The following is a 23,018-nucleotide window of genomic DNA, read 5'->3' as shown; positions in this document are numbered from 1 at the left end:
TACCCAAATTCTGTAATTCCTCAGGGATACTGAGATAGTGATCTAGTTCCCCTATGTAACAGATTGATTTAGTCCTTTTTTTTCAGATGACTGAGAAATTTGAAGTGCTCTTTGAAATCTAGGAGTACATGCTGGTGGCAGTACATAAAGGGAGTATGGCTTTTGAGTTGAAAGACAGTAGGATTACCCTGAGCCATCCACCCTATTCTCCGAAATATTTTGCTAATTTATTCCTTAGATTTGGACATTTGTCAAACTCTTAACCTTTAGAAGAATCCTAAGCTTCTCTAACTGCATTTCATTAACTCTTAGATGTGATTGATAATGAAATGCAGTTTTATTTGCCACTAAGGGAGGAAAAGCCACTACCAATTCCAATTGTAAGGAATTATTGATTGCAAGGTATCTCCTAACTTTAAAGATTAATTGGGGGAAGAGCATGGAGTGAAATATATGTCATGTGTTTTTGTTTTGAATTTAGTTTCTCTGCATTAGCATGACTTAGAAGTTGAAGCATTTTAGCTCTGTAAAAATGTTAGTTGTAGTGCACCTCAGCGTAACCTACATTACTTGCTTGGGAAGTAAAAATTAAACAGATGCATAATACACAGAGGAAATAAAACAAATGTGAGATAAAATATTCACCACTGTAATCTAGGCACTTTAAATTGACACATCGAAGTGACCCACGCTAGTCTTGATTTACTTAATAATCATTGCCATCGAGTTACAACTAAATTTTGGTAACCTAGAAAGTGTTTTATGACAACAGAATCACAACAGAGATTGTAGAAACTTTTATAAGAACCCGAAGTATTTTGTTTGTCTTCTCTATTGCTATTATCTCTTAATAATTACTTTTAGGTAATTATTTACTTAAGTAAAATACTAATTTTAGATGTGTATTTGTCATCTGAAAGCACCTAGAGATCTTTAATCTTCCAAGGAGCATATTTTTCTTCCTCTTAAACCAAAATAGATAGGTATTTGATGCATTGACAGTAGAACTGTTTTTGTAACCATCATTTCCCACATTTAAAATTTCATACCAAGATTAAGAATTGTTCCTATTACAGGGCATTGAATCTAAGCTACTATTCTAGATTTTTAATGAAAGGTACAAAGTTAGATGTCTTTTTTCATCTTAGGATAATTCAAATTTATGGGAAGTAGGTAATTGGTATTTGAGAACTAGTACTAATGTAGAAGCTATGCTAAGTTACCATAATAAAAGCAGTTCTGCTGATCATTGTTTTGAATTTCAGGGATGCTCTTACTATCATATTTGCTTAAAACATATTTCAGCATTGCCTCGGTCTCTTCTTTGTTATGTATTACTATATTAATGGAATATATACATGGGTTGGCTTTTGCATAGGGGGGCTTTTTTTTTTAAAGCCTCTCAACCTGACAGAAACCAACCATTTTTAGCAAGAAATGTGTGGGCTTAATTGTAAATGGGAAATGGTAGGGGAATATAGAAATACAGTCTTTGTTTTCTTTTTTAAATGCTTTTTTAATAAAGATTGAAAGGGAGCTAGCAGTATATTTAAAGATTAAAGAGAAAGCCAATGGAGAAGCTAATGATGAGAGGAAATGATTATAAGTTCAGTTCAACAGGGCAAATAAGGAACTCCTCATGGACCATTCCTCCCCACTCCATCCCAGAAGTTACTGAGAACCATAGTAATTAATGGGTTTTAGTTCACTTGGGCTGCAAGGCCTCAAGTTGGCCACTGGAGAGCAAAGAAGACCACATTTCCATGGCAGCAGCCTTGAGGAGCATCAGAAACCAGCAGCAGTGGAGATAGAGAGAAGCCAGAGATCATAGAATAACCTTACTGTTAGCCATAGGACACAACAGGGTATCTGGTAGTTTGCTACCTACATAACTCTTCTGATCTTCAAAACATGAGCATGACTTTTTTTAAGAATTACTATTTTATGGATAAATTTTAGAAAACTAACCATTTAATTTATTGCTTATCAGTGCGAGGATGTCGTCCAGGAAAGATTGTGCAGATGACTGAAGCAGAAGTTCGGGGCTTATGTATCAAGTCTCGGGAGATCTTTCTCAGCCAGCCTATTCTTTTGGAGTTGGAAGCGCCACTGAAAATTTGTGGTATGTAAATGGGTAAAGTTAGAAACAAGTCTCTTTTGAATCCTGGTTTTCCTCCTGTATTTACATTGAAGATGATTTAGAGAAAACAGCTAAAAATTTTTGTAAAAAAAAAAAAGGATTGCTAGGTTTTATTATGTAAAATTCTAGAAATCGAGACTTTCCTAAAATGACGTGTTAGAGACAAGAAGGAAATATTTGCTATATCTACAGCAGATTAAAAGATTGTTGTTCACACTGTAAAGAGTTCTTAGAAACAAGGAAAAGGCAATAGAATAGAAAAATTTACAAGGGGGAAGATTGTAGAAGAAATTCAACTGGCCAGTAAACATAAACCCTCAGCTTCACTGGTAATCAGTGAAATGCAACTTAAAAACAAATCTAGAACTCTGATCAGATTGAAAAAAAGTCAGAAATTGATATCCATGGTTTTCAAGGATGTGGAGAAATGGACATTCCAGTACACTAGTTAGGAAAAACAGGTACAGAATTTGGGAGGTCAGTATTGCAGTATTGGTAGTCTTCTTAGTTGTCATTTTAATTTACTTTGAAGATTACATAACTTAATATTATTTGCGTTTTTCTTTCAAGTCTTATAGTGGCTTTTGGCCAAAAGCAAAAAATTACAACCCTAAGTTGAGTGGTCACATTGTTCCAGCCAGAAAACTTGTTGGCACAGAAAGCATTTTTCTGTAGTTCACATAGCAGTGGGAAGTGATATAAATAATGTATTGTATGACTTTTGGTTTGATAAGGTGGGTTTTCTTTTAGTAGCTGTTAGTGTTTATGACATAGCTTTTTATGAACTTAACCATTAGCTTTTGTTCAATCAAGGATTATTTGCTATTTGCAAAAGTTTTCCTGCCCCTGCAGGTTTCTTAGTGATCCATATTCATATCATAACCTGCAGATGCGTAATGTGCTAATTAAATAATTTTTTCTTTTTCACATAGTTTATTAAGTCATGTGCTTCGTGTTACTTTGTTCAGTGTTTAGTAGTTAAGAGAGATAAGCTAAGTAAATGTTGAATAAATTAATTAGCTTAGAGTATCACCTTTAAGTAAGCGGTTGTAATTGAAATTTTGTGGAAGTGATCAATCCCTTCTGTGAATTTAAATAAAGTAAATTATAAGCCATCTTAAAATTAAAATGATTCATATTCTCAACAAAATACTCTTCAGAATGCTTTAATATAGAAATAACTTGAAGGTAATAGAAGTTATTTATGCTGTTTCTTAGTTTTTGCTGTTTGCTTGCTACTAGGTATAAAAAAAGTGTACCTAAGTTAAACTACAGATAGTAAGAGTAACTGTATTAGTATTACACATTACCTCAAGACTTTGTGGTTTAAAACAACGTTAATTTATCATCTCACAGTTTCGGTGGGTTAGGAATTCAGGCACAGGGTAGCCTGGTCCTCTGGTCCTAAGTCTCACACAGCTGCAAACAAGGTATCATCTGCGGCTGCAATCTCGAGGCTCATTTGTGAAAGGATTCGGTTCCTTATGGACCAATGGACTGAGGGCTTCAGTTCCTAATGAGCTGTTAGCCAAAGGCCTTCTTCAGCTCTTTACAATGAGTGCTCCGTAAGGCAATTTCATCATGAAGCATGAGAGAAGGCAAGAGAGCGCAAGCAAGATGGAAACTCAGTCTTTTGTAACCTAATCTCTGAAGTGACAGCTCATCTCACTTTTGCTGTATCTTCTTTGTTAGAAGTAAGTCACTAGTTACAGCCCACATTCAAGAGAAGAGATTACAAAAGGGTGTAAACATTGAGAATCATTTCATAGAAGCTGCTTACCACAATAACCAAATTTTCTAAAACTGACTTTTCTATTTTTAGGGGATATTCATGGACAGTATACAGATTTACTGCGGTTATTTGAATATGGAGGTTTCCCACCAGAAGCCAACTATCTTTTCTTAGGAGATTATGTGGACAGAGGAAAGCAGTCTTTGGAAACCATTTGTTTGCTATTGGCTTATAAAATCAAATATCCAGAGAACTTCTTTCTCTTAAGAGGAAACCATGAGTGTGCTAGCATCAATCGCATTTATGGATTCTATGATGAATGTAAGTAAAAATAAAAACTTATTAATGGAAAAATGGGAAAATTCCGTAATAATTTTCCATTTCAAAAGCATTCCTTTAATTCAGAGTTTTTGAAAATATGATCTATCAAACAGAAGCCCAAGAAGAGAGCCTTTAATGGAAGAAGAACCCGAAACTGGGAAACATGTTATTAATTCAGTTGATTCCTTGGAATCTCCTTGGTCATAATTGTTTCAGGTTGACTGCAGCTGACTCAGCTGAAAGGCCCTCATATAATTAGTTTATATAGTAAAATAACCAAGTGGAACAGATATCACTATAGACGGTAGCCTCTGGTTTTCTAGCGTTCATTAAGGTTTTAGCTCTCAACATTCTTGTGATATGACAAATTTTTACTGGTCCTGTGTCACAAAAAATATTGAGTTCTATGAAGTTATTTAAAAGCTGAAGTTTATTATTAGATTTTAATGTATACCTATTAACCTAGAGAGATAAGGATACTGAATACTGTGGGTCATCCTTATTTTGTTGTACTCTTTTTCATCAGTGAGAAATCACTAATTTGTTGTGTAGCAGTGTTTCCAAGTGTTATTACTAAATTACCTTGCTACATTTGAATTTAGTCTTTTGCTTTTGTCAGTATGGGAGTGAATGAACATATGTTTGGTTGATTAAAATTTAAGTGAATTAATAATTTTCAAATTGAATATATTATTTTTTACTGCTAAATTCTCCATTAGAATCTATTTTTGCTTTTTTCCCTTTTTTTTTTTTTTTTTTTTTTTGCTTTTTTCCATTCTTAATTATTGTAGGGGGTTGTATTTAAATCTCTGTCTCCTTAAATCAAGTAAGCACTTATTTGTCAAATGTTTGAGGCTGTATTATATGCCAGACACTATTCTAAACACTGGGGTTGCAGGAGTGGTCAGGAGAGATGACCTCAATTCTCATGGAGTTTATGTTGTAGTGGGACTAATTCTGTATTTGATTTTGTATTGCATTTTTATTTCTAAGATGTAGTGTGTGATTTCAGTGGTTTAAATCAGACGAGTAAGACAGGAAGTGGATAGTAGTATATCATGCTATAACCACTTTTCTGAAACTACATCAGAAATAAAGGTATGTTCTTAAGCATAAAATAGGGACTTGAATATCCTCAAGGATAGAAATAACATCAAATGAAATGTATGTGAAAGCAGCTTGTAAACACTACTTTGAGTTATATTTATTCATTGTGAGGCAGGTTATGGCATAAAAGCATAGAAAGTTAGTGCCTAGTGTCTTTTATCCCTCCCCTGGGTTAGTTGTTGCAACTTACTGCCAAATTCAGAAAAATCAAATAACTCCAAAAAGGTAAACATGCACTTGAGATTGTCTTTGTTGTAGCTCTTTATACTAGACTACAGGAAGATTATAGCCTTTGTGTCTCTCTATACTTGCTATAGTGCCAAGTAGAAAGTCACTTAAAAGTGAATACCAGTTAAGCACCTGGAAATTGTCCTTTTTTGGCAGTAAGTTTATGCTGTGTTACTCATGCAACAGAGTTAAAACAGTCTCCAGAGGCACCCTTTTCACCTTTGCTTACTTTTTTGGCTAGATACTTAACTACTGTACATATCAAATGGAAAAAGTAAACTAATAGTCTATCAGACTGTTTCAAAGTTGCTATAGTATAGTGATCTTAAAAGGCAAAAGTATTTGTTTGTTTCATAAAACACTTAGCATAACCTTTGTAGTCCTTGCAGCTTTACTGAAGGTGCTGAATGTTTATTATCTTCTTAAAAGTATACAAGTAACACTAATAGAAAAAACAAATGCTAAAAAAACAAAATTAGAATCATTTATAATTCTGTGGCTGTGAGATAACTAGTGAGAACAGTTTTAGATTTATTTTATTTGCTTATTCTTTTTATAGGCAAACGAAGGTTTAATATTAAATTGTGGAAGACCTTCACTGATTGTTTCAACTGTCTGCCTATAGCTGCCATTGTGGATGAGAAGATCTTCTGTTGTCATGGAGGTAGACTAGTAAATTTGCTTTACGGATTCTTTTTCTTTTACTTCCATTATTTAGGGAAAAACCTATCATAATTGAGACACTGGGAAAACAAAGCAGTGCTTGTGTGAAAACTCAAGTGATTAAAACTCTTCAAACATGGCTAAAATCTCTTTTAATAACTAGGAATTTGTGGTTATACATAATGAAAATGCAAATTTAGTACTTAATCTTTAAAGAATTTAACATATGAGGAGCATAACCAGAGTGTTGTTTGAAAAAATGTCTTTCCTTTGCCTGTTTTCACAGAAAGATACCTTTACTATCAGTAAAAGTGAGATCATGATTATTTTCCTGTTTATATTAAATACCTTTGTATATTTTGATATTCTCACATGCCAAGAGTTCTAGGCTTTGTGTAATATTTGTAGTTTGGCCCTAAATATAATTTTTCAGTAGAATGATAAGTTATTCTCTATGACATGTTAAATAAACTTGAATATATGAAAGTTCATTTGGAAAGCTAACGTGTCTAGCACTTGGCTAGGAGCCATGAAAATATGTAGATAGTGTATGATCTGGCTATCTTGAGGAATTTTTAAACCTATTGATAAAATGTGTATTTTCAAAACATTGAGTAATGAAAGGAATTTATGTCAAAGTACTTGTAGAGATAGTAATTATAATGAGAAGTCAAAAAAGGGAGAGAATTGTTGGGCAGATGTTTGTGGAGGCTTGGCTTTTGGAGGATAAATAGGAGACGTGAAGAGAACTGGAAAGTCGTCTTTTATGGTGTCTAGTTCAAGGAATGTGTGAGGACTGGCCCAACTAGAATGTCAAATACATGCTGGGGCTTGATGGGATCAGATTATAGAGATTTGGATACTGAGCAAAGGAGTTTGTTGAATGGTTTAATGACCATATGAGGTTTTTGTTTAGGGAAATAATTTAATGAAAACACTGTAAGAAAATTAGTTTTCATCAATATGCCGAAAGAGTTAAGGTAGAAAAACACTGAAAGGTAGATACACTTGTCCAGGCCTGATCTCTGGTAGAACATAACTAACTATGTTAATGGAAACATTTTACAGTAGATACTAAACATTTGAGAAATTGTAGCTTTTGCACATTAGTATAGCTAAGAACAGAAATGTAGCAGTATGGAATATGAATATTTAGCCTCATTTGTGATTGCCCATCAAAAAGAAATACTAGGTTATATTTGTGTACTACTTTAAAGATTACAGAGTATTTTCATGTGCTTTTTCTTCTTTATCTTTCTGATCAACAGTTACGCTTTTATATAAGATAACAAGCATGTTGGAGTAGGATGAGGGAATGTCTTACGGGGCGCGGTGAGCACTTTAAGTAAACATAATTTAAGTGGTAAGGAGTGGCAAAAAAAGTAGGGAGGATTAGAATTGCGTGTGTTCCTATGAAGGGCAGGGAGTGGTTGGAAAGAAACAAGAGTTGTAGGATTTATTTTTCCTTGAAAAATCTTTTGAAATGAAAGGGAGTCTTAGTTGTCTGGTAGGGAAAAAATGAAGACCTAATCATACTGTTCTGTTATATCAAGTGGGATTCTATTTTATAACTCAATATATTAAAGATAACGTTGAAAGGAACACTTTTAAGTATCTCTAATTTCACATAGTGAATCTACTTTGATTAGATGGTTTTTATTTCAGTGAATATTTTTTAGATGTCAGTACTATGACTCATCTTTTTATTTATAGGACTGTCACCAGACCTACAGTCTATGGAGCAGATTCGGAGAATTATGAGACCCACTGATGTCCCTGATACAGGTTAAGTATATAGAGAAGTTTAATCAGTTTTTTAATCTAAAATGTTGGCATATTTGTACTTAATTATATTTAGCGGAAGTAGGATTGATTGTGTAATACATAATAGAGCTTTTTTTAATAGTCAGTAAGCTAACTACAGATTACTTGCAATAATATAAAATATTTCACTTTTTACTAATTCCCAAAGGACAGAAGTTTTAAATTTTACATATAACTATGGTATGGTTCTGTCAAACTTATTTTTCACCAAAGGTTCAGATCTTTCTAATCTAATCTTTCTCTTCCCTTGTTTATATCAACATTGGTTATGTCCTTCAAACATTTGTTAAAAATGAGTCAAATGTTTTTTAACCAAAATAATCTTTCTTAGCCAAGGATACAGTTACCTTTTGTATTATCTAGTAGTTTTCTATTTTCTGCATCATCTGTATTTCAAATTTTAGAGCTCTTAAGGCTTTGAGACAGAAGGCTGTAGAGATATGTGGTGAATGTTGTAAAACTTTTATATGAAAAAATATGAAAATTGACTATCCAGATAGTGAGAATAACTTTCAGATAAGTAAATCAAGTAAAACAAAAGCAAATAATCTCCAATTGAGGAGATGTGTGGATTAACAGATGAGCCTAATGTGATTTTATAAATAAATGCTAGGCACATTGCCACTTACCCTAACTTTTCTATTGGCTTTTAAATGATAATTATTCATATTTGAGTACCAGTATATGTACTAACCATGGTGTTCATTCCATAAAATAAAATACTGAAGACCTAGGAATTGAACTTAGTTAAGTTGTTCTGTTTCCTCAGTTCAACTTTTGCTTGAAACATCAATACTTTTCTGTATGGTATTTTATGGCAGCCAGTGTGTGTAGTTTTTCCACACCACAATCAATTCTCCAGGGCCAAGTGGGTGTTGGCAGTTCAGTTCAATTCTGGCACTGTCTCCTGGAGTTAGCCAAAACCCCCCAGGTTAAGGTCTCCATTCCACATGACTTCAGATGCCAGCCTCAAGTGGAGTCCCCAGGAGAACCATACTTCTGCCTGGCCGACTACAAATTCAGAGTTTCCCACAACCACAACCTCAGAAGCTTTACTTACATTTACCAGCTTATTATAAAGGATACAATTCAGGGACAGCCAAATGGAAGAGATACATAAGGCAAAGGTATAGGGAGAGCCATTTGTTGGTAGATGAACAGCTTCCACACCTTTTGACTTCAATGTGTTTGCCAACCTGGAAGCTTCCCAAATCTAGTTAAAGAGTTTTTATAGAACATTGTTTTCCGGCCCCCTACTCCCCAGAGGTGTAGGTACAGAGTGGGAGGGCTGAAAGTCCCAACTCTGTAATCCTGTGTTTGGTCTTTTGGTTGACTGGGCCCCATCTGGAAGCTCTCTGGCCCTCCCGCTAACACCCTCCCCAACCCAGGTCACCTCATTAACATGAACTCCAGTGTGATGGAAAGGGGGCTCCCTTATGAATAACTGAAAACCCTTCTATCAGGAAATTCTGATGGTTTTAGAAGCTTTGTGCCAGGAATGGGAACAAAGATCAAATATATTTTTATTATATCACACTGTCATACTATTAAAAGCAGTAGCATAAGTGAAATTGCCCTTTCACTCATTTTCTACCACACTTTTTTAAAAACAAACTTACATTGTTAGATTAATTGTCCCATTATTTGTGTAATCAAACCCACTGTATATTGATTGTATTCATCAGTTCTCAACAAACTTTAATATCTTTAAATGATGGTTGCCTAGAGTGCCATAGGGTCTAGAAATCTTATTATGTGTATTAGGAACATCATACATACGAAAAATAAAAAGGTCTTTCAGCTTACTGAAAAGAAGTTTGTTTATTGGTAATTTTGTAAAGGGGAATTGATAATTCATCGGATAGGATTGGGCTGGATAGTTACTAAGTTCATTTCCCACTCTTAAGATCCAAAGATTCTATAGAAAGATAAGCATTAAAAAATATTCCCAGACCAGTGCCTGAGTAAACCATGGCTAAAACCTGTAAATTAGCTTGTTAGTAACATGCATTTGGTTGCTTGTTTTTAAGTGCAATTGGATTGTTTCGTTCAGTGTACTGAAAGCCTAATGATAACACTCAATGCTATTCATGACTAACTGTCAGCCGCTATGAACAGTTGTAAAGATCCTGTTATCAGTAAGCCACTGACATATTGTATATTGCAGTAAGTTGTTTCATAACTTACTTGGGTAAAAACGTTTTTGTATTGATTATAAAAGGAAAACATGTGTTTTACCAGATTTTGATTGTAATTATAGAATATATTTGACTAACCTAATAGAAACTGGTATTTAAATAATAGAGTATTTAAAATAAACAATATAAATTTCAAGTCATATCTTCAGAGTTTCTGTTAATGATATAGTTTAGACATAAATCACATTCAAGGGTGGCATTTAGGTTTCTCTTTTCAGCATAACTTTAATGGGAAGTTTCTGATATTTTTGAGATAGTAGCCTAATAATTATAATGCTTAGTCATTAGGGATTGGATTGTAAAACACAGAACCTTAGCTCTGAGTTCTTATCTTGATTCCATTAAGATTGAAGAATGGCACATTGTTGTTGCTACCATTATTTGATTTTATATGCATCCAGGCTGTCATATTTTCCAGAGAATTCCAAAAGCAATTGCATTCTAGTTTTATTGTCAAATTAAAATTATAGAATAATGTTTTGGCCTCCTCACTGCTTCTGTGGAAACAGACTCGAAAGTATGAGCATTATAGAGCAGTGTGTGTTTTTGTATGTGCATGTTTCAGGAATCAGCTTCTGATTCTTTAGAAAGCAGAAAGAGCTTGTAAATTGAGACTATCCTAATGGATTTTGTATGATGGTGGATTTCTTAAAACGTCATGACAGAAGCTTAGGAAATAATGATAGAAATTAAGAGTACATTGCCACCAATTCTACAAGGTGTTTTAGATACTTCCCTATCAAGACAAGCTATACAGTGATTCAATGAAGATCTCCTTTCCTGATAAGCTGTATTGTGAGGTATATGGATTATCAAAAAACATCTTTAAAACAGACTCATTCTAAAAGTCTTCCCTTAGCATCATAGTTCTTAGAAAACTAACTTAATATCACCATCTCAGCAACCTCTCCCTCTTAATCACTACAATTTGACTTTTTCACACTCTCTTCCCCTCAGCCATCAAGAAATTGCTTTCATTAAGGTCTGGTGATCTAGTTGTAAGTGGCACATGTTTTGGTTTTTGTCCTAATCCACCTGATCATTGTACTTGAAACTTAACCGTTTTCTACTTCTGGGTAATTCTTACCCTTTCAGGAGATCCCTACTATTCTAATCTCTTCCTTTTGTTTTGACCACTGCTCAGTATTTTTTGCTCATTTCTTCTCCCCTGCCTGCTGATTAAGTGTTAGATTCCTCAGAGTTCATTTATTGGTCTTTTCACTTCATATTTCCAAGGTACTCTCAGTCCCTTCTCTAAGATTTATACTCGTATTAGTATGATGAAGATACTTAGATAAATATTTTTGGCTCTGACCTCTTTTTTTAAGCCTGAAACATTACTAAAGTCAGGGTTCTTACCTGATTTTCTTCCTCCATACTTTTTAAATCCTCCAGGCCTTTGTAGAAAATGTTTTCTTCCCTCAAACTGATCTATAATCAAATGTAGTCAATGAAATCTCAACTGGTTTCCCAGAATTAGCTAAACTGATGTAGAAGTTTATATGTGGAAAAACAAAAAATTAAAGTAACATTAACTAAGACAGTCCTGAGGAAAAATAAGTGGGATAGGCCTATCAAATACGAAGATTTATTTAAAATCTCTAGTATGTTATTGGCTCAGTGATAAATAAAGTGGATTAATGGGATAGACTATGGCAGCAAAAACAGTATAGGTAGCTCGGTAAGGAGAGGATAAACTGTTGAAATGCTTCTGGGTCGATTGGTTATTCATATAGAGAAACTATAGACAAAAAGATGAACAGCCTTTTCCACATGCTATATGCTTAGGGAGTGCCATACACATATATCCTATAATATTTGGAAAGGGATGCTACCTTTGGAAGCCAGGCAACATTGTATATGCATGGTTACTTTAACAAAAAGTAAGTTCAACAGGCTAATACTAGGGGCCAAATGATTGTTACTGTTTATTAAAGAATGCAGGAGAAATGTAATAGGTAGATTTTACTTTATAACTTACTGTTTTTTCATTGCTGTGTTTTCATTCTGTAAAGGTTTGCTCTGTGATTTGCTGTGGTCTGATCCAGATAAGGATGTGCAAGGCTGGGGAGAAAATGATCGTGGTGTTTCCTTCACTTTTGGAGCTGATGTAGTCAGTAAATTTCTGAATCGTCATGATTTAGACTTGATTTGTCGAGCTCATCAGGTATGAAATACAAAACTTTTGGATGTTTTAGTATTTGTTAACTACTTTTATTTTTGAGGAAACTGAGAGCCAAGAGAGCTAATTATGCAAAGAAAGCAGTATAAGAGGTAAAGCCTATACTTTGATCTCAGTTAACAGGCTAATAATCTATTAACCATTTCTCACCCTCTTAAGAGGAAAGGTTTCAAAGGAATATATTTTTGTAGTGTACTGCAATACTAACAGATTTTTCGGTGCTTGTCTGAAGCTTTCTAGAAATCTTTGATCCTATTTTAGTATATTTACATGTTAATAACAATCAAATGAATCATGTGGATTTTGATAAAAACAAAACTATACTGTGAAAAAGACGCTTTTGAGATAATTGGGGAAATTTGATTATAGACCAGGTATTAGATGTCAAGGAGTTAATTATTTTAACTTTGATGGTACATTGCTGTGTAAGAAGGATGTCAGTATTTTTCAGAAATGCATACTCAAGTATGTAGAGGTAAGATGGCGTGTCTAGGATTTGTTTTAAAATACATCAACAGAGACAAGGGGTGGGTAAATGAAATGTAGCAAAATCTTGGTAATTACTGAGCAAGGTGTGAGTAAATGAGAGTTTATTGAACTCTATCTACCTATGTGTATTTTGAATTTTCATTTAAAAAATATATATGTATAGTTTAGGTTTATTTGATTTTTTTATGGCCTCCTTCACCAATAGATTGTATACTCTTTAAGGAGGGGATTTTGATTTCTTGACCTTTGAATATCCATTTCTTTATGAACTTATAGACATACTGTAGCATGCAGTGAGTGTTTGTTGAATAAAAGAATGAACAAAAGCTTATTTTAACAATTTAATATATCAAGTCCTTATGCTCTCTAAAACATGACTGGTATGAAATACATTGAAAAGCATTTTTAAAAATTCTTTGTTAGCTACTTTGGAAGTAATGAAAGTATTTGAAATTTGTAAATATAATTTTTAAAGTTTCCCTGTTCCTTTGTTAAAGCAAAATTTATTAAGCTAATTATGTGCTCCACTACAGTGTTTCCCTTTTTTATCCTATGTGATAACAGAGATGACAGGCTTCTCATTTTCTGCTTATGTTGTATATCACATGCCTTTTTCCTGTTAGAATTAACTAGTTCAGTTGAAATGAAGTCACATCCCCAAATCCTCTGCTTTTGGCACAGTTGTCTTTTAATCAGTGAATATTGTGTATATAACTTAGATAATTAAGATAAGTCTTCCACAAGATAACAGGGCAGAGTTTCTAAGTTTCCTAATAAAGTACCCACTAGTAATCTTTTTTTCCAGCTGTAGATCTCCATTCACTTGTATTTTCAAAAACAGGTGATGATTTTTAAAAGTCATGTTACTTAGCTACCTTAGTTTGCATAGTCATTTTCCAGAAACCTCCAAAATCCTGTACTGCTTATTTTCAAACATATTATCTCTAAAAGTAGGAGACTTATGATGGGAAACAACACAAATTACAAATATTTCCTTTTTTAAAACCCTCTTGTTTTAGTAAGTAAGTGAATAAATGAACAAATGAATGAGCAAAATAGAACTAAAAGGACAATACTGAGTGCCAAGCAGTATGCTGAGCTGAAGTAGATAAGGTGGCCAAGGTCTTAACAGAAAAGGTTAATATCTAAATTTTAGATAATAGATTTAGATGAGATAATTACAACAGGAACATGTACCTGATAACTAAGGTAGGAATTATTTTAAAATGTAAATGATTGTGGCAGTGGTTTCTCCAAGTATTGCAGGATAATTTTGCTTAGTCAAAAACCTTAAAGACTTGAAAAGATATTCTTGCTTACTAAAATAAGTATGATTACATGTCATTGCCTACCTCTCAGATTTATGAAGCTGAGAAACATAATTGTTTAAATCAATCAAGAATTGAGAGTAGATTCTAGAAATCATGTTAAATTATTAAGGAAAAGAATTGTACATACAAAAATATAGTCTATAGGCAGTTGATTTTTAGTGGCATGATCTATGTAAATTAAACTCAACTTAGTATAAGTTTTCAGTGTGTGGCTACATAATACTAATAGGAAATGAGAAAGTGAAAGAAGAAAAATGTTCTTGGCATAATCTGTCTTTCATATTGTTCATTGAATTAAGGATTCTGTAGTTGGGTAATAGTGCCATCATCTAAGAAATACTTAGTGTCTCAGACCTCTTTGGATACTGTATCTGTTAGCATATGGAGAGCCTTGGAAATGGTATGGTTTTTAAACTTTTTAGTAATCATAAATTTATTATTTCATTTAAGCTAAATTCTTGCTTATAGAAAAAGCAAACCAATTTTAATACTCTAAGGCAAGTTTAAAAGTAAAAATCAGGTTTCCAAAAGAAAACAGGGTTTTGGGGTTTTTTCAGGCTTTTGTCACATTAATCTTAGTATTGATGGTTGAAAATTTCATGTATATAAGTGTGTTTTTTTCTTTTGACTTTTTCTTTGCCAGGTGGTGGAAGATGGATATGAATTTTTTGCTAAGCGACAGTTGGTAACCCTATTTTCAGCCCCAAATTACTGTGGCGAGTTTGATAATGCTGGTGGAATGATGAGTGTGGATGAAACTTTGATGTGTTCATTTCAGGTACGATACAAATACAAATTTCTAGCAGCCAGAAATCTAATTAAAACTATTGTCAGAAGAATTTTCTTTCTAATTTGTGTTCTTGAGCAAGTACAGAAAATCAGTTTTATTCAGAAGTGATTATCACTGATAGATTCTAGAGATTTCTATTTACATTCACAAAGGTTCCAGCCCATTTGGTATATATCAGATATGAAGAGTTTTAGGGACCTAAGTCATGTCAGTAATTCTTGATGCAGATGTTTAAATTGTTAACTTCCTGTGTGACTCCTTGGAGAGTGGCTTACCTACTAAAAATGTAAATTCAATGAATAGTTTAGATTTTGTTTCTTTTGCAAGATTAATGGATGGGACAGACATTGAGTTGAAAGAATTATAATTACGAACTCCAATGAAAATGATGTAGAATATTTACCTAAGAAAAACTTTCCAAATAATCTTGAAGTACCCATTTCTGAATATAGAGAAACACTTAGATTTTAAAGAGATTAGGTTTAGCTTTAGTGTGTTACTTGAAATCATTCTTGTTCATGGACTAAAATCTCTTCAGTAATTTGCTTTTGCAGAGGTTGTTTTATGTCCTTAATATGGCACACTATATTTCTCTTTTAAATGTAGAAGGAGGTTCTGTTTCTATCAACTAATGTAATTGAATGCTAAATATTTTACTTCTCATTTACAATTTAAAGGTAGTAACCAGGCCTTATCCTTCAACAGTTGCCATAATGTAGTTGTAATATTTTTTTCCCACTGAGGCACTATGATGCTTTGAATAGTTACAAGAAATGCTTCATAAGTCTTTTCTACACATTTTCTCTGTAGATACTGAAATTCTCTATCTAAAATGTAGGTTAAAGCTCTATTTACACCCATCAGAATAAATACAGTTTTTAAACATCAGACAGTAGCAGGTACTGGTGAGGATGTGGAGAAGTTGGAACCTTACACATTGATGGTAGGAATGGAAAATGGTGCCACCACTTTGGAGGAGTTTGGCAGTGCCCCCAAAAGTTAAACATAGAGTTTTTATATGATTCAGCAATTCCACTCCTAGATATATACCCAAAAGAATTGAAAGCACATACTTAAGTACCCATATATGCATATTCACAGGAGCATTGTTTCTAATAGCCAAAGGGTAGAAACAACCCAAACATCCATCAACTAAAGAGTGAGTAAGCAAAATGTGGAATATCCATAAAATGGCATATTGTTTGGCAGTTAAAAGTAATAAAGTCCTAATGCATGCTCCAACATCAAAATCAGTATCTCAGTGAAAGAAGCCAGTCACAAAAGAGCACATACTGTATGGTTTCATTTATTAAAAATAGCCAGAAAAGACAAATCAAATAGAGAAAGAAAATAGAATAGTGATTGCTTGGAGTTGAAGGGGTTAGGGGAGTGGAGAGTAGAAATGGGGAGTGAGTGATTGCTGATGGTAACAGGGTTTCTTTCTGGGCTTACTAAAGTTAGATTGTAGCAGTAATTATACTGTACTTTATATTTTATATATATTATATATGTAAAAGTATAGCTTGTAAATATATTGAAATTTTTTAACTTGTTAGATTTTAAATGGGTGAGCTTTACATGTAATATATATAAATAAAGCTTTTTTTTAATTAAAAGATCTGTGTACAGATAATTAAGATCTGAAGAGATTGTAACTAATTACCCTTTAAATAAATAGTAGAATTACGATGAAAACCTGGGTCTTTTGACTTTTAAATTAGTGTTCTTTCCTCATCACAGAGATACACTAATTTGAAAAAAATGTACTTAGATCTAAGGATTGGGTAGTTGATAGGATTTGTGTACTTGAGTTTTTGGTACTAAATTATCTATGAAATGACAAAGAATAGCGGTATTGAGATACTCAGACATTTGTACTCTTGCTTTTGTTTGGTTTGGGGAGACAGGAGAGGGACTGAACTAAGGGCCTCATGCAGGCTGAGCACACACTCACCACTCGCTGTACACTCCCCTCAGACATTTGCACTCTTCAAACGTGAGAAATGTGTGTGGAACGTTGCTGCTTTTTCCTACATTTTTATAATTGATGTCATTTATTGAAAAGCCCACTATTGTAAAAATAACTTTCTTAAACTTACTATATTTGAAAAAATTAACATTGTTAATAAATTGTTTACTTTAAGATACTGAAACCATCTGAAAAGAAAGCTAAGTACCAATATGGTGGACTGAATTCAGGACGTCCCGTGACTCCACCTCGAACAGCTAATCCACCGAAGAAAAGGTGAAGAAAGGAACTCTGTAAAGAAACCATCAGATTTGTTAAGGACATACTTCATAATATATAAGTGTGCACTGTAAAACCATCCAGCCATTTGACACCCTTTATGATGTCACACCTTTAACTTAAGGAGACGGGTAAAGGATCTTAAATTTTTTTCTAATAGAAAGATGTGCTACACTGTATTGTAATAAGTATACTCTGTTATAATATTCAACAAAGTTAAATCCAAATTCAGAATTACCCATTAAAGTTACATCTTCACGTATCACAGTTTTTAAAGTTGAAAAAAGCATCCCAGTTAAACTAGATGTGATAGTTAAACCAGATGAAAGCATGATGATCCATCTGTGTAATGTGGTTTTAGTGTTGCTTGGTTGTTTAATTATTTTGGGCTTGTTTTGTTTTGTTTTATTTGTTTTTGCTAGAATAATGGCAAATTCTTTAAATTTTTTTCCCATTTTTAAAAGTGAAATGTGGGATGAGATTTAAAGACATTCATCAACTATTATTTTCCCTTGCTTATTTACTTATGTACCTGTTTGATCTTACTAGGAAAACTTATGCCTCATTACAGTAAAAAGGAATTTTAGAGATATTTTTTAAAAATAAGCAAACTGTCCGGGAGAGTGATTTAATCAGTTTGGGCAACCGTTACAGCTGATAATAGTATTTTGCTTTATACAGAAATTGCCACTGATTTGGATTTGTGCACTCTAATTTTAACTTATTGATGCTCTATCGTGCAGTAGCATTTCATTTAACTTTAAGATAAGGCTCATTTAGTATACCCAACTAGTTGGTAATGTGATTATGTGGTACCTTGGCTTTAGGTTTTAATTCGCACGAAACACCTTTTTGGCATGCTTAACTTTCTGGTAACACCCTCACCTGCATCGGTTTTGTTTTTTTTGGGGTTCTTTTCGGTTGTTGTTGTTGTTGTTTGTTTTTAGATCCACAGAACATGAGAATCCTTTTTTGACAAGCCTTGGGAAGCTGACACTATCTCCTTTTTCCTCTCTGTATGAAGGATGTATTTAAATGAATGCTGGTCAGTGGGACATTTGTCAACTATGGGAATTGGGTGCTTAACTGTCTAATATTGCCATGTGAATGTTATATACGATTGTAAGGCTTATGTCACTAAAGATTTTTAATCTGATTTTTCATGATCAAAGTTCACATGATATTGTATAGACATGCTTTGTAGTGAACTATAGTAGCAATAATTTCTGTACATGATCAAGGGTTTATTGCTGCATTTCTTTCCCTGTTCTTTTTTTTTTTTTCCCCCCAAAGGGTTAGTATTAACAAATGACAGGAATAGAAAAGTCAAATTTTAGAAGGAGAACTTAACAGGACACAGATTTGTTGTGATTCTTTGGATGCGACACTTTTGTATGTGATTCTAAAAGCTTTTATTGAACATTGTCAAATTTGTAAGCTTCATGGGGATGGACATCATACTTCTATACGTGCTACCGTAGACGTGAAATTCTTGACCTTAATATTGTCTTTGAAAATGTTAAATTGAGAATTCTGTTAACTTACATTTTAAGAATTGGCGTATTGTATTACTGCAAGAGATTTGATTTTCAGCACAGTGCAAAGTTACTTCAAATGCATATGTCTTTTTATTTTCTAATTCCATTTTGTTTTAAAACACATTTTAAATGTAGTTTTCTCATTTAGTAAAAGTTGTCTAATTGATATGAAGCCTGACTGGTTATTTTATTCCTTTTTTTTCTTTACAGTGAGACATTTAAACACACGTTTTATTCAAATAGATTTTAATGTCTTTGACGTATATTGAATTAGTTCCTTACTAAAATTGTCCGTGTTCTGCATATGATGTATTAGGTTAGGTCACACAGGCTTTTATCTAACGTGATTTAAGTATCTTCCTAACTGAAGTGTAAGTTGAGCAATTTTTAAGAGTTTTACATGTAGTCTTAGTAGTTATAGAGTGAAGGGAGTCTTGAAAATAAGCCTTTGGCAGGAGACAGCAGTCTTTTATTAATTTTAGTATTGGTCAACACATTAATTTGGATCCTATATACTGGGTTTTTGTAATAATTTAGCCAGGTCAGTACTGAATATGAAAAAAATAGTCACTAGTTAAGCAAATTAATATTGGTCACTGAATTTGAAGAGTGGAAACATCATGTTTTAAAATTATTCAAAGAGCCTTAAAACCACTTTAACAGCTTCTATTCATATAATGTGTTCATTAAAAATTTTATTTGCTTGGTAACACTGCTACTTGAAATAAATAAAACTTCATTTCTTAGGAGAAAAATATCCTGGAATTCTAGTGTCACTAATTTCTATTGTTCTCCTCTGTCACCAATTTATATCATTTCCCTCTCTGATTTTTAATTATTTTCTATATTCAAATTTATCTTTATTCTTAAATGTCATGACATTCAAAATCATTAAACACATTAGATAACTGTGATAATGTGATGGATCATATGAATTATTATGGTCAATTTCTGTTCTTGATTGGAAAGAATTAACTATAAATTGCATTTGAAGCTTTAACATTCATTGTTTTAATTTTGCTCAGGGACCAGTTTTAATCATGATCAGCAAGACTGGTTTGTTCAACATGTTGAGTCAAAATGCCTGCAAGAATTTTAACATTTAAAAGGTGGCTAATTGGAAGTGTGAGGGTGTTCAGAGGATATATAGGCCTTTCAAAAAAAAATTCATCTGAGGGAATACCAGGAGCATCTTGAGATGTGTTCCTTCAGAGTATATAAAAGTAGATTATATTAAATACATCTCCATTTATAAGTTCAGGTATATTCCTGTGTCTCCTTGGCAACTATAACTTTTGAACTAAGAGAACAAATTTTTTTCTTTCACATCTTTACACTAAAAGAAGGAGAATAGGCTTACTCTACTCTTGTTACCCTGACCTAATCCACCTCTCTTCCTTATAAATCCGACCCTGAAGAAAAACTGCACTTGAGAAGACACTTAATAGCCTGACTATACCAGTGGCTTCATGTAGAAATACTATGTCCTTTTTTGCTAGTAGATTTTAGTGTTTTATAATCCCTTAAACAGCTAAAAGTTAATTGAAAGGAGCTTAAAGTGACAGCACACCTTGCAAAATGATCAAATAAGACATAAATTGATTCCATATAAATATACATCTAAAGTTTTATTATGTTTATTCTCTTTATAAATGTTTTAGTAAAAAGTGAAATTTAGACAGTGTAGAAATTTTGATCTCCCATTCAGTTTTACCTGTACATTTGAATGCCAGAATTTCTAAATCCTCTGATTAGAAAAGTTTAAAAGTCAAAACTTATTTCCTTCAGCCACATTGGTTGACTTATTAAATCATAAACTTCTTTAATTTTTCATTGTTGTTTACTTTCTCATATAGGTTGCCAGTGTCTTATTAAGCCTTATTTTTTACAAAAGTGGCTATAAATCTTTGCTTTTTCCTTCTTAGGGGTCTTTGCTAGTTATTATGGTTACAGAATCTTACTTGTAACCCCCATTGTTTTGGCTGTGAATAGAGTGGAAGATTACAAGTGTGTTGTGAGGATTGTCTTCTATGTATGTGAAAGGGAGCAAGGACAAACTGCCTAAAGCCCATAGATTCAGCATTTCTTTGATACTACATGTAAAAAGGTGGGAACCTAAGGTCTGCCCTGAAGGCTTTCAGTCAACCCTCGCCTTGGATCACCAAGTAAGATGTGTGTTAATTTTTGCAGCTGCCTGAATCTGAGTAATTCAGTAGATGAACAGGCCAACATTTTTCCTGAGAGAGCAGTGACACCACAACTAAACCATTAGGTGCCTTTTAGCACCAATTTTTAATGTATCATGTATAAACACTGATTATTGACAAAGTCACAAAGACAAAATACAACAGGAAAGTAGTCCAAAGGAGTCGTTTATGTGTGTAACAAGTTTAATTGAGCTAACTGAAGTCTTAAGTCTCCTAGTGTACTTCTTGGGAAAAAAAGAGCTGAGGAAACAAAACCAGGGTTTTGAAACTATCAGGCTACCTCAGATAGGTACTTCTCAAACTGATACTGGCACAGTTTCTGAAGATGCTGTCACTTACCAATAGGTTATTAACAGACATGCTTTTTTTTTTTTTTTATCATTCTTGGATAAACATGAGCTCTGTCTTTCAAGCTCTCTTAGTATTACAAGGATTCCTGAGAAGGCAAGTGTGAGGGGTAGAGTCACTTGAGAAGTCATATTCTGGTGGTACTCTTGATCCTACTCAATTTACCAAATTAAAAATCAAGAGCCTACTTTAATACGTCAGGAGAACTAACGTGAGGCCCAGGGTCCCATTCTCAGCACATATATCTGTTATGCAGTGTGTGCCTTAAGAAGTATCAGGAACAGATCCCTGTTTCCCAGGATAATTGCCTTGGGTTTTGTAGCCAGTCTCTAGCTGGGGCCCAGTAATGCCACTGAAATAATTTGATAATATCAAAAATCTAGGTTATAAAAGCTTTCTATTACTATACTGTACATCCTGGTTTTAGTGGGAAACCCTAATCTTTTATCAAGTGAGTACCGTAAAGTCTTTGGGTATCTTCACTGACAGATTAACACAAATTGTGGTCTATTCCATTTTTGAAAGAAAATTATTTGTTGTACAAATCCATTACTATGCTGGGCATTCCTTCAAAATGTTGTTCTCTTTGATCCTTAGAAGGCTTTAGGTCTACGAAGTAATTGTGACTAGAATGTAAACTCATGTGGGCAGACATTTTTGTCTCTTATTTGCTGATGTCTCTCCAGTTCCCAGAGTGGTGTCTGGCACATAATAGGTATGCAATTGTTGGTTTAATGAATGGCAAGTGAGTTTCAAAAATAACTTACTACTACTGTTCTGACACTTTTGACCTTTTTGGAGAAATTAGCCAAAAATAATGTAGTTTCAGTTTTCATTTATCCTCATCTAACTGCTTTTTGTCTCTTACAGGAATGCTGGAATAGTCTCAGGAGAAAATTGACCTGGGTCTATATGGCAAGAATAGCTTAATTATTTAGTAAAATATTGGTAAATATGAGAAGTCAGTATTCATTTACTGGAAGGAACATTGCTCAGCACCTGACAGGCACATGGAGGAAGTTGCCTCTTGTTCAGAATCAAGCTTTCCAAGATCCTTATGGTTACCTTCTTGCCTTCCCTTTGCAGTTTTATTGACCTTAAAGTCACCTTTGTTGTGAGCCACTTCAAATGTATAGTTTGTATAACATTTTGTCTTTCAAAAGTCACCTAGTAAATATGAGCAGTTAAAACCAGGAATCAAAACTTCTAATGTGGAGAGAGTGTTGCCTCAATTTAACAAAGATTATGTCATAAGCAGAAGCAAGTATGTGGAGAAATCAAGAAAAATTTTTTTTCATTAACAAAAAAAGTGAGGTACAATGGAGGAAACTATTCTAGAGAGAAATTTAATACAGTTCTATCTTTTTGATTATTGTTCTATCCTAATACTTCTGAAGATTTGTTATCTCTACCATATAAAGGAACGGTCAGGCAGGCTGCATTATTGGTCATAGCGCAAAATTCCAAGAGGGGAATTTGGCTCAGCTTGAATCAAGGGCCTTTATGACTCCAATTAGTGACGAAGGGGAGAGATGATACTGCATGAATATAGTTGTTATCCCTACACCCAAGCGGTTTGGGAGGTTGAGTAGAACATTTCCTTGAAAAAGGGTGCTGAAGAGGGGGAGGGTATAACTCAGTGGTAGAGCACATGCTTAGCATGCATAAGGTC

The 23,018-nt window shown here is 33.5% G+C and overlaps 1 protein-coding gene across 2 annotated transcripts in view; it reads left to right on the top strand.

Annotated features, from left to right (window-relative positions):
- The window catches only part of PPP1CB (protein phosphatase 1 catalytic subunit beta), a 35,438-nt gene extending 16,475 nt beyond the window's left edge, over window positions 1–18,963 (top strand). For both annotated transcript variants that reach the window (XM_031466791.2, XM_031466792.2), the window contains exons 3-9: window positions 1,991–2,122; window positions 3,963–4,193; window positions 6,088–6,192; window positions 7,905–7,976; window positions 12,229–12,380; window positions 14,859–14,993; window positions 17,150–18,963. In XM_031466791.2, the coding sequence (XP_031322651.1) occupies window positions 1,991–2,122; window positions 3,963–4,193; window positions 6,088–6,192; window positions 7,905–7,976; window positions 12,229–12,380; window positions 14,859–14,993; window positions 17,150–17,254 (932 nt within the window). In that variant the 3' untranslated portion in view covers window positions 17,255–18,963. The remainder of the gene's footprint in view (window positions 1–1,990; window positions 2,123–3,962; window positions 4,194–6,087; window positions 6,193–7,904; window positions 7,977–12,228; window positions 12,381–14,858; window positions 14,994–17,149) is intronic.
- The last annotated feature ends 4,055 nt before the right edge of the window (window positions 18,964–23,018 follow it).

The sequence above is a fragment of the Camelus dromedarius genome, chromosome 15 (assembly GCF_036321535.1).
Source record: "Camelus dromedarius isolate mCamDro1 chromosome 15, mCamDro1.pat, whole genome shotgun sequence".
NCBI lineage: Eukaryota > Metazoa > Chordata > Mammalia > Artiodactyla > Camelidae > Camelus > Camelus dromedarius.
Note: the sequence above shows the minus strand (reverse complement) of the source record. Positions and strands in the feature narration are given on the sequence as shown.